This window comes from Centrocercus urophasianus, unplaced genomic scaffold (genome assembly GCF_019232065.1).
Source record: "Centrocercus urophasianus isolate 14NV4802_14NV808 unplaced genomic scaffold, USGS_Curo_1.0 seq_20, whole genome shotgun sequence".
Lineage (NCBI taxonomy): Eukaryota > Metazoa > Chordata > Aves > Galliformes > Phasianidae > Centrocercus > Centrocercus urophasianus.
The window spans coordinates 18,153,467-18,168,005 of NW_024884756.1; the positions used below are offsets into that span (position 1 = coordinate 18,153,467).

Genomic DNA, 14,539 nt, shown 5'->3' on the forward strand with positions numbered 1-14,539 from the left:
ATGAGTATGCTTCCCTACTTCATTGTATGTTAGTGTAAAAAATTAAAAGCAAGATCTGTAGACTTGCAGATGTTGCTAGTGAGAGGAAGTAATTAAGCAAAAGTAATTAAAAACAAATATACAATTGCAAGATATCGAAAATTGAAAGGACAAGGTTACAAACAACATACGTTGAACTGAAGGACTGAACAAATGTTAAATCTAATTTTTTATCCTGTTCTCAGATTCAGATGAGACTTCTAAAAAGGAAGACCCACTGGTGCCAGAGTTCCCCAAAATATAGGTTCCATAAATACTGTAAAAAGAATGGTTTTCTGTAACAGAATGTAATTCATCCACAACACAGTGACTTTCTTAGTTAACCACTGATTCCACCACAGATTGCAGTGTACACTGATGAGTAAAAAATGACCTGCATAATGGAGAAACAGAACTTAATTCAATCTGCTTCAAAGTGATGTACTTTTACTACTTACTCTGGAAGAGATCCTGGGTCACACTGCAGCAATGATAAAAACTGCTTCTTACTGCAGGCTAAACATCATGTCTTGCCTAACCTTCCTGGCCAATTTAAGCATCAGCATTATAAACTGTAATATTTTTAAAAATTCTTCATAAAAGTTACATTAATCTTTCTATTCTTAACTTATTCTAAAATGGGAAGATACTATTACAAAACTGACTGACACAGTTGTTAGGTACAGATATTGTACTACTCCATGAGAGACTACATATACACTGATACACAACAGATTAAAAATGGAAATATACAGATATTCAAATCTATCTTGAAAAATCAGTATTGGTGAGCAGTGTTCAAAGTATTTAGTTATCTGGAAGTAGAAACTTCACAGTGTTTAATAATATCACATCCAGAAAATCTTTAGCACCTGTGCAACATTTGTACACTACTTTTTTAGACTATTTGTACAACTTCTGTTCATATGCATGTCAGGTATACAAATTACTGAATATTAGTAAAGTGGAAAAAAAGGCAACTGTTTTCTTTCTTGTCATTTGAATTCTTATTTTAAACTGACCAGCAGCCATTTTCACTAACCCTTTTTCTCTTTGACACAAAACTCCTCTGCAAAATCATCAAGGAAATCAGTTATCAGTTATATTTATAAACATGCTCCAACTCTATTAAGAAATCAAGAAGCAAGCTAACTAAGGAGTTTAGAGAAGCTGTGAAACAAATTACATGAGAAGATGGAACTACTTTCAATGAACTGAATAGCTTTCAACATCTGAAAAACAGTGAGTTTCTGAATAAGCTAATTTTAAATCAAATAATACTCACTGTGAAATGAAATGGTTGAATCCTCTGCACCATTTTTCAGGATGCAGCAAAGTAGGAGGAGGGTTTCTGGAAAACAAAGTTTTCGGATTTAGAATCTTACTGTTTACAAGAATTTTCTCAGATGTATTCAACAAAAATAATACTGTGCCCACTAGGGCTAAAAAGAAGGTGGAAAACGTAATGTCCTGCAGATGCCTTTTCATTTTTTCTTGCTGCTGCTTTTTCATTGACAGTTTTTCTCTTTTCATGTCCTTCTCCTTTTATGTCAATACCTTTGAAGCTGGCAGTGAGTATTGCTCATAGTATGCTTAGCAGTATTTCCCTTTTAATTCAGCCTGACTCAGTAAGGATCAACTTAGATTGGAAGATTAACCTAGCCATCACACTCCTTAAGCACTTTACCCCAGATTACTGATGCTGACCATGAGTTTTTTAATGGTTATTGTAATAAGAGATACCAAGCTGTCAACATTTTGTGAGATTTCCATCCAGATTTCCATCAGTTTGGATGATTTAGGAGATAAATCCTCCATGCCGTAAATGCTATTAAAAATGGATGTTATTTTTAAAATGACATTTAATGCAGTACTGTCTCTTCCACAAGCATTATCTGGAACTCTGATGGGCTCCATGTTACTCGGCATATGACTCCTTTCTGACCATTACAGTTAAATTACATAAACATACAGGGTAAGGCCGATAGGTCACCTTAAGTGGACTAAATTTCAGTGCACCAGCCAATAGCAAGAAGTGGTCATGAATTACAAACTGTGTTATCACCTCCCAGAGGTTTCTTCAGCAACCTAACTTTTAGTAAGTATTGCAGACTATTTGAAAGTCTTAAAAATCAAACTTTTGTTTTATAAATCCTTATTAACTTTTTTGCTGCATTTGAGGGCTCAGTTCCATGGATCACATATTATCGATGTGACAAAAAGATCACATATGATCTATTCAAAAAACAGAAACACCCACTAATAGCCTGGACTGTATCATGAACTGTCTCATTTATACGAGGGACGCATCTGACAGCAAGACACTGCTTGGAAACATCTCACAATGCAAAAAGGCAAACAGCATAAATGCAACATAAATTAGTGTTGACCTGCTTAGAGGTCTTGAATTTTTCAAAAACTGATTCAAAGTAGTTACATTTAACAATTACACTCAAAGAAACCAATTTAAGAAAAGAAGATACCATGTGGGTTTGTCATAGTAGCATCGTTTTTGTTCATCTATCTCTATTCAAAAGAAATGCAGTCATCTAATTTCACTGCGGGCTGTCGTTTTCCGAGATGAGTGTGTTATTACTTTTCTGCTTTCTTATAGAAGACTCAAGGAACACAAATTTCTTTGTGAAGTGAAGAAATTCAGAATGTTGGAGATGCATACCCCTTATCAAATTTACGTGTGGGAATCATTTTCAGAGCAGCCTTTGTGCAATGAAAAAAAATCAACTCTATACAAGAAAGGTAAAACTTTCCATATAATGAAAATTTTTTATCAGCTTACACAATCCATATGCATGACCTCTGTAAACAGCTTGAAGGGTCTTTTGGCCAGAATAGCACCAAGTCTGTTGTCAGTGTTTATTTTGCAGGAAAACTACTCTGACAGGAACACAAATCTGATAATTGGTATTCTGATAAGTACAAATTTTTATTGTATTGCCTAGAAGTACAATGTGTTTCTTTTTAGAATGATACCAATACTGTCTACTGAATATTTATTCAGTATTTATATCTGAATTTCACTGCAAAATATTTTGCTTTTGCAAAAGCTCAGTTACTGCTCACAAAGCATGTAGTTTTGCCTTCCCTATTCACACTGTTTTTGAAGTCTTGCCATTGGTGGTAACAACGGTGCTAACAAGTGTTTGGAGACACTATCATAGTCTCACAAAGAACTTCTTCAAAAAAAGAAAAAACAACACAGGTACTTAAATGATTTGCAGATGTTATGATGGAAACAAGCGGAATTGTTTGGGAGAACAGAAGAACAGACCAACTGAGCAGATATTATTCAGGAAATGTATTTACTCATTTGCAGGTTAATGACTAAGGAAGGAAGTAATGTTTCTAACCACACAGAATACGTTATGTCCAATGAATCACCAAGTTACTAAGCATTCACTGAACACTATCTCAGAAGCTGTCAAGTATGTCCTGTGCCAAATTGTGAGTTATGGCCACGTACATGTGATCATGAATTCTGTAACTCTACAGATGTTCTCTTGAGCTTGATGCTTTTGCTTTTGTATTGTTGACAGAAGATCCTATGTTGCTCTTAGTGTAAAATCATAGAATCGGTAGACCCCTCTGTTCTTAATCACTAAATATTGGGCTGACAAACATGTCCAGTAAATTAATTCCTAATGCTAATCTGTAAAGCATACTGGTACCCTTTGAAGGAAAACACTACCAAAATAAAAGTACAAAACAGGGTTACCCTATTCTGACATTGTAACCAGAAATAATTTCCAGGAAGGAGTGTGACAGTCATTTAAGTTTCCCTACTGTCTATTTATCTAAGACACCACAGTGCATCTTTCATAGTGATGGCAGACAATATCAGCACTTCCACAGCACCTCCTAAGTGCACTCCTGTCATACAATTCAAATCCAACTTTTAGGCTAAGTATGCAAGAGTAACCCTCTATTCAAGTATATCAAGTATTCAAGCCTTTTTTGTGAGCACATTAATCCCTCTGCAGTTTGAAATTAATAATCCATCAAAACATCTGCTATTCCTATCACTTAAAAGAGAAAAAGTATAATGACTCAATGTTATCAGATACCAAACTGCAGAGAAACACAACACTTCTCATCACTGTGGCTCGAAGGTAAAACTAAGGCCATTTTGACACTGGCTTATATTTCTGACATCACCGAATTTTACCAATATTGAGGATGTTCCTGTGATACTCAAAATACATTCACAGATAGACTAAAATCTGCTTCTTGTTAATTTGCTGACATAATTTATTCTACCCTTTGCATATGAAATCAGAACACTTTGCACGCAACCTTTCAATCACCTTGGCCACATATACAATAAGTTAAAGGACAACACAGACTCATTTTCTACTATAAGTGATGGAAATTGGTATAAATAGATATATTAGTGGGAGCAGCAGATATACTATTTCAAAAAGCAGGTATAATTGGTCTTTACCCTTTTGCTTTACAATTAAAAATTAGTCGTAGAACAACCAGTTCTGTTTCCTCAGGCAGATGTACTGTTCTTGTGAGGGGCTGGTCTACCCTCGTATTCAGCACCTTTCGTGGTGATAGTTATGCCATTTTTCACAGGGAGTTTTGGTTCAGTAAGGACTCAAGATTCTGTCCGTACAACAGACCTCATGCAAAAGTACAATGTTCCTTAGAACACGAAGACAAGAACAAGCTTATCAAGCAAGACCTGCTGCTGAATTCTGAATGACACAAGTATAGTTAAGTGCTGGAAATATGTTAATCACTTGGACTTTACATGTTCTCTGTCATTCAGCTTGCACCAAAGTCACAGCTGGTAAAACAAAATCACCCATTTTACCACAATAAAGACAATGATACAGTAAGCATTACTTGTCCTTTATGGTAAGCTGTGAACCTAATAACAGATCACAGATATTAGATTGTTACTGGCAAATAGAAAATTAATATTTTCATCTTAAAACAAATCTGTCAAAAATTTTAAAAAATTAAAAACACACACTGCTTTTTAAGCTACTTTAGTAAACTTAGCCATACAAACAAAAACAAAGATAGAGCCCCAGTGACAAGATCATATCATCAGCCTACTATACTGTTTCTAATAGAGAAATCAGCAGATGAACCTCCAACATCTGTCACCATGAACAGGCTCTGGCAGCCACAGCCCCACACACATTGTGATGGCTTTTTTTTTTTTTTTTTAGCAAACTGAAACAGGGCAACTAGAAAGAATAATTCTGTTGACAGTCACCTACATTATATGTAAACAGAATTTAAATGAAATTAAATCATCCATTCCTATTTCCAAATGCTATGTGAAATAGCCATGTAAAAAGCGGAAAGTGAACCATATGTAATAATGAGATTTCTTTATAAAAGGTTACACATAAATAGTGGATTGTATTTAGGTAAGTGAATATTTGACATCAATTATTACCTGAAAAATTCTCATATTAGTTTAAAGTTGCACCTCTGTAAAGCATCCCCATCTTGAGTAACCCACTGAAAATAACAAAAGGATCCTTAACAGGGCTCAGAGGATCTCCCAGTCTACAAACCATTCAAACAAATATGAATTTTCCACTGATCTAATTGAAAAACTCTTATCCTAAACACTCGCCCATTCATCTGCCTCCTATTAAAGTGTACTCAGGTTTGGTTGAATTCCACTATTATATTTCACCAATGTTCATTCAGTTGGATACAGGCTATGGTTTCAGCTCTGTAAGGTTAACAGAAACCGTAGTTTAGATGCCTCCAGGAATGGAGAATCAGCACAAAATACTCAGTGTATTCGAAGGCAGGCCTTTGAAACTATTCTTTCAAAAGAAGATGGAAGAAGGGAGATAGGACATAAGGCATGTTCCTGACAAATTTATCTTATTCACAACTGATTCATTTCTAAATAGTTTCTTCTTTTCTACTTCACCTCTCCTCTCCCTTTTCTTGAAAGGAATGTTTTCCTCATGTAACTATCTAGTTCATAACTTTTATCACAGGACTTCATGAATTATCTATTAGAATAAAGGCATATTTTCTGAAATAAAGTTAAAATACATTGATTATAACAAAAATATGCTGCTTTAAACCAAGATCGAGAACTAACTTGGGAACATTAAAACCTACCAAGAAAACAGTTAAGAGGAAGCAGCATACATAGCACTACTGTCTCATTGCTGTAAAAAGTGATGATCTTGCTGAAGTACTTCACTGTCTTTTAAATACAGAGAAAGTTTTGTTTGATATTATCACACTGGAATGAATGCTCTGTATATTTCATAGATTGTACATAATGCAAAAATCTGGTTGGAATTTAAAGGCTTAAAAAATTATATTGAGTTGAAAGTAAAACTGACAAATAACTGAGACTGTAAGATAATAATTGTTGGACAGGCTGTAGGGTAACCACACACTTTAAAAGCTTTTCTTGTAACAAAGGCTCCCAATCCAGGGCAATACAAATTGAGCATCTCTTTCCATTCTTTCTCAGAAAAGAATGACTGTTCTGCACACTGTGACATGTAAATCCACACTTACTCCCTTTCACGTATGATTTTATATGACTATTTATTTTGCCGTCTCTAAGTAAACAAGTGGATTAACAATGAGCAGGTACAACTCTAAGACAAATGCAAATCCAAAAATGAACAAAATATCAAATACCTCTTTAAAGAGATTTAATAAAATCAGAGATTAAATCTCTTTCAAGAGATTTAAAGAGATTTAACTGAAGATTTATTCACAAGTCTCCAGCTTAGAATATTTTGACATCCAGCATAATGGGGGGGGGGGGGGGGGAGTAAAAAGTAGTCAGATTCAGAATTACACACAAATCTCCTTTTGATTTTCAGGATTCATTTTACGTATTGCCAAAAGAAAAGCACTTCAGGAAGGATATAAAAGAGCCTGTCAAAAGAAACATCCTAAGAAACCTCCTTCACTTGAATAATCCTGTACTTGGATTGTACTTGGTACATAAAAGTCACCTTTAAAGTAATGAATACAGAAATAAATAATGTGCTAGCCACATTAAATCATTTTGAAGGTCAAATCATAACCTTCAGAAAATGCATTTAAGAAAATCTCAATTATGGATATTTTTTTTTTTAGCTTATACAGACAGAAATAAAATGGATGAAAAAGTATTGCAAAGTGTTCTGCTTGGGAACATCTGGATTATCTTTGACTTTTTCCCTTGAACACTGCAATTCACAGGCCACTGATTTCAGTCAGATTTGGCAGCTGCAATTTCATTAGCCTTTTTTAGGACTTGACAAGGCATCATTTATTCCTGTCATTTACTCTTCAGTTTTCAGATTCATTTTCTGGCTTCAGTAAGACAGAAACAAGTACTTTATTTCAGAAATACTTTTGGATGGAGGTGAACTCACAGTTTTGCATTCCAATGGTCAAGCTTCAAAATAGACAGCATAATTGAATTATAATTATGCTTTATCATCTCAGTTATTCACAGAAATTTCAGAGAGCTAAAGAGGCACCAGCAAATTAACAGCAATTGAAACAAAGGAAATAACAATTGCAATTTTTATTTGTAATCAATTCCTTGACTGTAATATAGTATTTTGCTTTTCTATTAAAACCGTGGCTCTGCAAATCTGAAATGGAGGAGAAATGTCACTTGCCAATGAAATCAAATGGGACAGTAATGCTTCTTTGCCTGGGTGAAACACATATGGTGTTGTCTCGACACTACAATTTTGTAGTTGGAATAGTAAAATACTGCAATTACAGGGCATATTTGTAGTGTTGTTTGAGAAAATAAAGTATCTTAAAATCTGAAAGTGAAAATCACATAGGTAAATTTCTAACTGCAATTCAACTGTACATGTTTCAAACTCCCACTGTATACCAATCAGTTCATGAAGCCTGATTATACCTCATGCATGAGGATGCTGCCCAGTGGAGCATATGCATTCTTGGAAAGTTTTCTAAACTTTGGCTCAACAAGAGAAAAACTAATACAGACATCATAAATTGTTTAATTTAAGAAATGGAGGAAAAGGGATTGAAGGCTAATGTGAGCAAAAGTCTTTGATAATTTCAAACAAACAGTTATCAGTGACCACTGAGATATGATAACAGGAAAGTGCAAGTAGAGAAAGAAAGAAATAGTTGAGGAAAAATTGGTGATGCTGTTACAAAGAAGCAAGATCAACCTTCCCCAGGGTAATTTCCCTCTGTGATTGTATGGTCCCAAAAATACCAAACCAAAGAATAACTTTCATCCCAATAGAGCATTCAGATTCTGAATGAGGGATCAGTAGATAAGATTTTCTGTTCTGCCTATCTCTGCCAGTAAGCTTCTATGATATACTGGGGAAAACTTTTTGCTTCTTGTGTTATTTCTTTGTTTTATTAATTTAGCTCTTATTTTCAAAGAGGAAAACACTCTTATCCTTCTATTCCACAAATAGAGGAATGTTTTAGTTGAGGATCCACAGAAATAAAAATAAGTGCAACGGTGACCCCATAAAATAAGTATATTACCATACGATTGATACAGCCAGTGCTGAACGTGGAATTCAGTAACGGTTGATAAAAACAATCAGACTGCATTTTCAACTGGAAACAAGGATTATTCTTTATTCATGTTTTTTTTTACTCAGAACTTACTGGTTTTGGTTTAGTCTGGTTCATAGCATTGTAAGAACAAATATTATTCTGATCGTTCTACCTGTTGGGTTCCTAATTGAATATATATGGAAGGAATACACTAGTTGATGGTGGCATGTTTCCAATGGAACATTATGAGGAATGTTACGGAGATTGTAAAGCAACTGACTAAATGCCAAGCCATAAAGAAATGTGCAAGACCTGTTAAAAGAATTCTCTTTTCAGTTAATATGCCTTCTGATCACAACGACTGTATAGAAAATAGAATTTGTTTCTGTCCTATTCCTTCTTCCAGTAAGCTTTGTTTCAAAACACTTGAAACTTTGATCTGCTTTTAAAAAACACTATGACAGGAATCACGGTAGATTACAACTGGAGTGAAAACTAATGAACACAAGCACCACCTTTTCGGGGACCAAAGAGAATAGATTTGAGAAAGTAACTTTAGAAGAAAGATAATTATAATATTTGAAGTAGCGTAGTGATGAAACACAGTTGGAAGACAGAAAAGAGCTGATGTAAATCGTTCTGCATGGGTTAAGAGAAAATTGACATTTGCCATAGGCAGGTGAAATGAGAAAATAGCAAAGGATGTAATCTAGTAAACAGAAATATAATACAGACCTTTTAAAAGCATATGTTTTGAAAAGAGTCACTTCTGTGGCACTTCTGTTGAGATCCGTCATGCTGATTTCTTCAGAAAGAGCTCTCATAAAGAGCATTACAGCATATTTGAGTTAAATGAGCATTACCTGCACCTGGAGTTTTTAAAAGTCATACTAAGTTCTGCAGAGCTTTAATATCCAAATGTGAGAAATTAAGATTTTTTTAAAAAAAGAAAAGCTTTTAAATGACTTTTAAATAACGCAGCTGAGAATGAAAAATATTTTTAAAGTAATAGAAATACAGGAATTATAATTAGGAACTTAAGTTAATTATATATGTGTTAACATGACATGAGCACTAAATTTTAAAACAACTAGAATGGCTAAACATAGAAGAAAATTACATTTGCATCAAGTAAGATTTGTTTTTGTTTCATTGTAGGGTGGTTTGTGTTCCTTTTGTTTCCCTAGATACTTGAAGCAGATGCTGCCTGTAAAAGTCTGACACATTTGCATGCTAGCAACAGATCATGGTTCATCAGCTTGCACAATGAAGCTACCTCCTTGCAATTCAGAACATCCTCACCCAGCACTTGTCCATTATGTGAATAGCCTGATAAAACGGAATCTGATGTAACAAATTGTGAGTGAAGAAGTCTAGACGTTGCATTTTGGCTAATTTAACAAAACTAAACTGCATAAAGTCAAATTACTTTAGTCAGACAGGTAGAAAGATATAAGATATTATAACTACTTTTATCTAATAGTCTCACAGACTGCACTACTGGATGCCAAAACACAGGTATCAACTCTCAAGAGGAAAGTTGTTCCTGTCCCCCTCAAGGTAACTAAAGCAAGGTTTTTACAGAAAAAAAAAAAAAAAAAAAAAAGATAAGCACTGCCCTTCCAAATGCACAAGAGTCACTTCCAACCAAGTTCTTTCAGCTATGCTTACAGAGACTCCCAATTCCTAGGCCAAACTAGACCAGTATCACCATCTGTGACTTGTTTCATATCAAGTGATACATGTAATATATTTTGCACCAAATCCATCAGCCTGAGCGAAGAAGAGTATTTTGTAAACAAGCATATTTCACCTCAGTTTTATGATCACAAGAAAAGGAAAGTCAGCTTGTTTATCAGAATATTCACCCTTATGAAATATTACCATAAACAAACTGATACATTTTCCATTTAAATTTTTCTAAATGTAGCTTTCAGTCATTGCATCTCATCCTTCATTTGCCAAGTACATTAAAGTAACAACCTTAAATATCTCTGCCCTAGAGAAAACAAGAACTGTGTTCAAGTTGCCTTTGACTTTCTTAGATCTGTTATAATTTTTTTCAATAAAGCCATATAAATTTTTCAATATAACAAATATAAGAATTCTCACCAAGAATAATCACAACTTTCCTGAAAAAATAACTTGGTTTTGTTCAGTTTTACCAACTTATTTTCCTTTCTTCTCAGATAATTTTTTTCATCATTTTTTTCTCCATCATGCCCTCAATGTTATTTTTGAAGAGTTATTAACAACACCAGAAAAATTAGTCCAACTATGGTCTCATTCAAGCCTGATAAATAAATGAATTATCCTGTTCCCAGATTTCTTCCTATATGCCAGCATGGATGAAGTGAATATTTCTACCACAGCACAAACTAATATCAGTTGGAAAGGATTTTGGGAGGTCTCTAGTCCAATCTCCTGCTTAAAGCAGATGCAGCAATGAGATCAGATGAGGTTGCCCAAGACTTATGCAGTTGGGTATTCACACTGGGAATTCAGTATCACTCAGTTATCTCCATACAAACACTGATGGTACCACAGGACCAGACAAACAAACAAATTCACTATGCTGTTATTTACCACATTCTTCTCTTTCCATTTTTCTCCCTTTCCTGCCTGATATTTTTTTTAAGCAACACTACTGTGACCTTTGCACACATAGCGTTCAACAGTCATTTAGTCTGAATATGTATCAGTTTGGTCATATGTAAAACATGGTCCCCCCTGCACAGAACACAGTACTTGGTGTCTTGCCTTGGAGTTATTCTTGGCCTCACAACAGCACTGTAAGCTTGCAGCTCCTGGAAGGACTGTTGAGAGAAGCTACAACATAACTATAATCTCAATAGCCTTTCATTACCATGGAATAAATCCACAGAAATCATCATTAACTCTCTGAATACCAGTTATCAAGATTTATAACCAATGTCTACTTCAATAAGTATTTCTTCAAATTTTTTCTGAGTTCTAACTTATGATTGCACCTGTGATAGGAAAGAAATATAAGACATTAATTGTTAATAGTAAATGTGTAGATATGCCTAATGCCTTATTACTGTACTAATTATGAGTAATGATTAAATATACTCCTTGGAATTTTAACATTAATCAAACTGAAAACTGTAACAAGTAAATCAATACCTTTCAAGGCACAGCTCATTTTCACCAAACATGTCTGCAGATAGTAAGATTATCTGTTATTGTGTGTTTATGGAAAATGCTTATTACAAAAATAAAACAACAATTACACATTTGATACAATCCTAAAGATAATTACAACCATGTTAGACTGTGACTAGCATCTAAAAAGTTTTGCTTCTATTTTCTTCTCCTTCTATCATTACTGAGTTAATTCCTTTTCAAATATGAATATCAATATTCTATTTCTGAGGAAGGCATCTGTTTTTCAATTATATTCCATGAAAGGCTTTGGTACTGTGAAATGTGGGAGGTGTCTTATTCTCTCTGCAATACCAAAGTATGTGAGAAGATTATCTTTTTTCAAGCAAAAATCTAATTTAATTTTTTTCATTCATTACGAGCAATATCAGCTAATGAATTCCAAAATTAACCATCGGCTAATGGTCTGAAATGCTGTTTCATTTCTTCAGGATTGCACTCAAAACACTAACAGAATTGTATTATCTTCCTTGAAACAGTAAGTTCTAGCTTGAATCTCTAAGGCACAAGTATGGCATATTTCCTGCATACTGATGGCCTTTCAAAATCATAAGCTGAATACACAATAACTCATGAGAAAACAAGTGCATGATTCATACGCACAGCAAAGGAAAAACGCGTATTAAAAAAAAAAAAAAAAAAAAAGGAAATACAGATACACGTTGGGTGGACAATGGCTTGAGAGCAGCCCTGAGGAGAAGGATTTGGGAGTGTTGATTGATGAAAGACTCAACACGGGCCAGCAACATTTGCTTGCAGCCCAACAGGCTGTGCTGCATCAAGATAACTGTGACCAGTAAGTTGATGGAAGTGATTCTGCTACTCTATTCTGCTCTTGTGAGAATTCACCTGGACTGTGTCCAGTCCTGTAGCCCCCAACACAAGAAGAACATGGAGTTGGAGCCAGGCCAGAGGAGGGCCAAAAGGTGATCAGAGGGCTGGAGCACCTGCCCTGTGAGAACAAACTGAGAGCACTGAGGCTCTTCAGCCTGGGGAAGACTAAGGAAACTTCTTAGCAGCCTTCCAGTACCTGAAGAAAAGCTGGGGCGAACTTTTTATAAGGACACGTAGCAACACAGCAAGGGGAAACAGTTTTAAACTGCGTAGATTTAGAGCAGATATTAGGAAGAATTTCTTTACTGTGAGGGTGGAAAGACACTGAACAACCTGCCCAATGAGGTTGTGGATGCCCCCCTCCCTGAAAGACCAGGCTGGATGGGGTTTTGAGCACCCAGGTCGGGAGGGAAATGTTCCTGCCTACAGCAAGGGGATAGGAACTAGATGATTTTAAAGGTCCCTTCCAACCCAAACCATTCTATGATTCTATAAAATATTTGATAAAAATATCACGGGTAAACTACACAACTTATGTCTATACATATACTCCCTAATTGCTATCTGATGTGGATTTAACCTGAGATTGTGCTCCAGTGTTAAACCAAAAACAGAAAGGCAACATCTTTGCAGTTTGTCTCCATGAATGACTAAGATTACCAACTCTTACTAGTAAACTGCTTTTCTCTAAAATTGAATGACACAAAGATGAGTTGCTGCCTGAACATTGTCAGCATTATGGCTCCAACCCTGCTTCCCTATTCTCATCATAATTAAAAATGGTACAGTAACTTTTTCCCCTATACAACGTTTTAATTCAAATATTATATTCTGCAAGGCCCAGTACAGAAAAAAAAAAATCCTCTCTGAAGTAAGCATGAAACTGAAAGTCATACTAGGCTGTTCAACAAGCAGCAATGACTACAAGTCTCTAGGTTTTAATGCAAACCTTTCTAGAGGAAGTTTGATGTCAGAACATCATCTGTTTTCAACTGTGGATGAATATTATCCCCCAGAACAGCGTAAGGCAATTTGTAGGCTCTATGCACAGGTACAATACTTGGTATTTATTCTCAGCAACAGGAATCCTATGTTATCCTTCTTTCTAGCATTCAGAAAATTTAACACACTAATGAAGGCTTCATTTGCCTGCAGCTGTTTCAAAGGATTTGGGGGGAAGGGCAATGATTTGAGTTTACACAATTTAAATCCTGATGGACCATTCTGAAAAGGAAACATAATGCAATTTTAAGAGACCCAGCAGACTCTAAATAGTCTGCTTCATGCATGCTCACTTAATACTGAGCAAAGACATTCTTAAAATTTCAAGCAGGGAAATCTGCTCTGGTTACCTTGGTAATAAACTAAAGACAAAAATTGCACATAATTGTTGCTGATGTCACTGCTCCCAATTGTTTCCAAGGTTACAGAGCATCTCACATAATTGTGATGTTACATTTCTAGTCTGAATTGAAAGCCCATTTTCTGTTCTCAGTAAATTGTTTAGTGCTGCAGGTAATCTATCTAAACCTTATCTAATAAGGCATCAGCAGCATCTCAGCAACCTCTAGTAATGATGCAGATTTATATGTTGAAAGTGAAGCTACCTTGTTCTTTACTGAGCAATATGAGTCCTAGATTATCTCTATTTTTAGCCTAAGAATCTATTTCCATAACAAAGTATATTAATCAAGCATATAAAAATATCTGAACAGTAAATGTTTTACTGCAAAGCAATCTTACATGTGAATTATCTACCTGGAAGGAAGCTGTTCTCTTGGTTGAATAGTGGAAAATTGGCTGTTAACTATTCATAACTGACCAATTTTCTCACTGTCTTCAAACTCACTTTAAATGCAGAGCACAAGTACTTCTCCAGACTAAAACAAAACAAAACCCAAAGAAAACCTTCATCCAGGCTAGACTTTATTACAACCTCTAGTTTACCATGCACCATAGCAAGAACCTCCTTAAAATCAGT

At 35.1% G+C, this 14,539-nt stretch overlaps 1 protein-coding gene across 1 annotated transcript in view; it reads right to left on the reverse strand.

Annotated features, from left to right (window-relative positions):
* Nucleotides 1-14,539, reverse strand: part of MYO3B (myosin IIIB) — a 164,418-nt gene that overhangs the window by 122,661 nt on the left and 27,218 nt on the right. Inside the window, exon 7 of the mRNA XM_042822356.1 lies at nt 1,304-1,369. Coding sequence (XP_042678290.1) covers nt 1,304-1,369 — 66 coding nt within the window. The remainder of the gene's footprint in view (nt 1-1,303; nt 1,370-14,539) is intronic.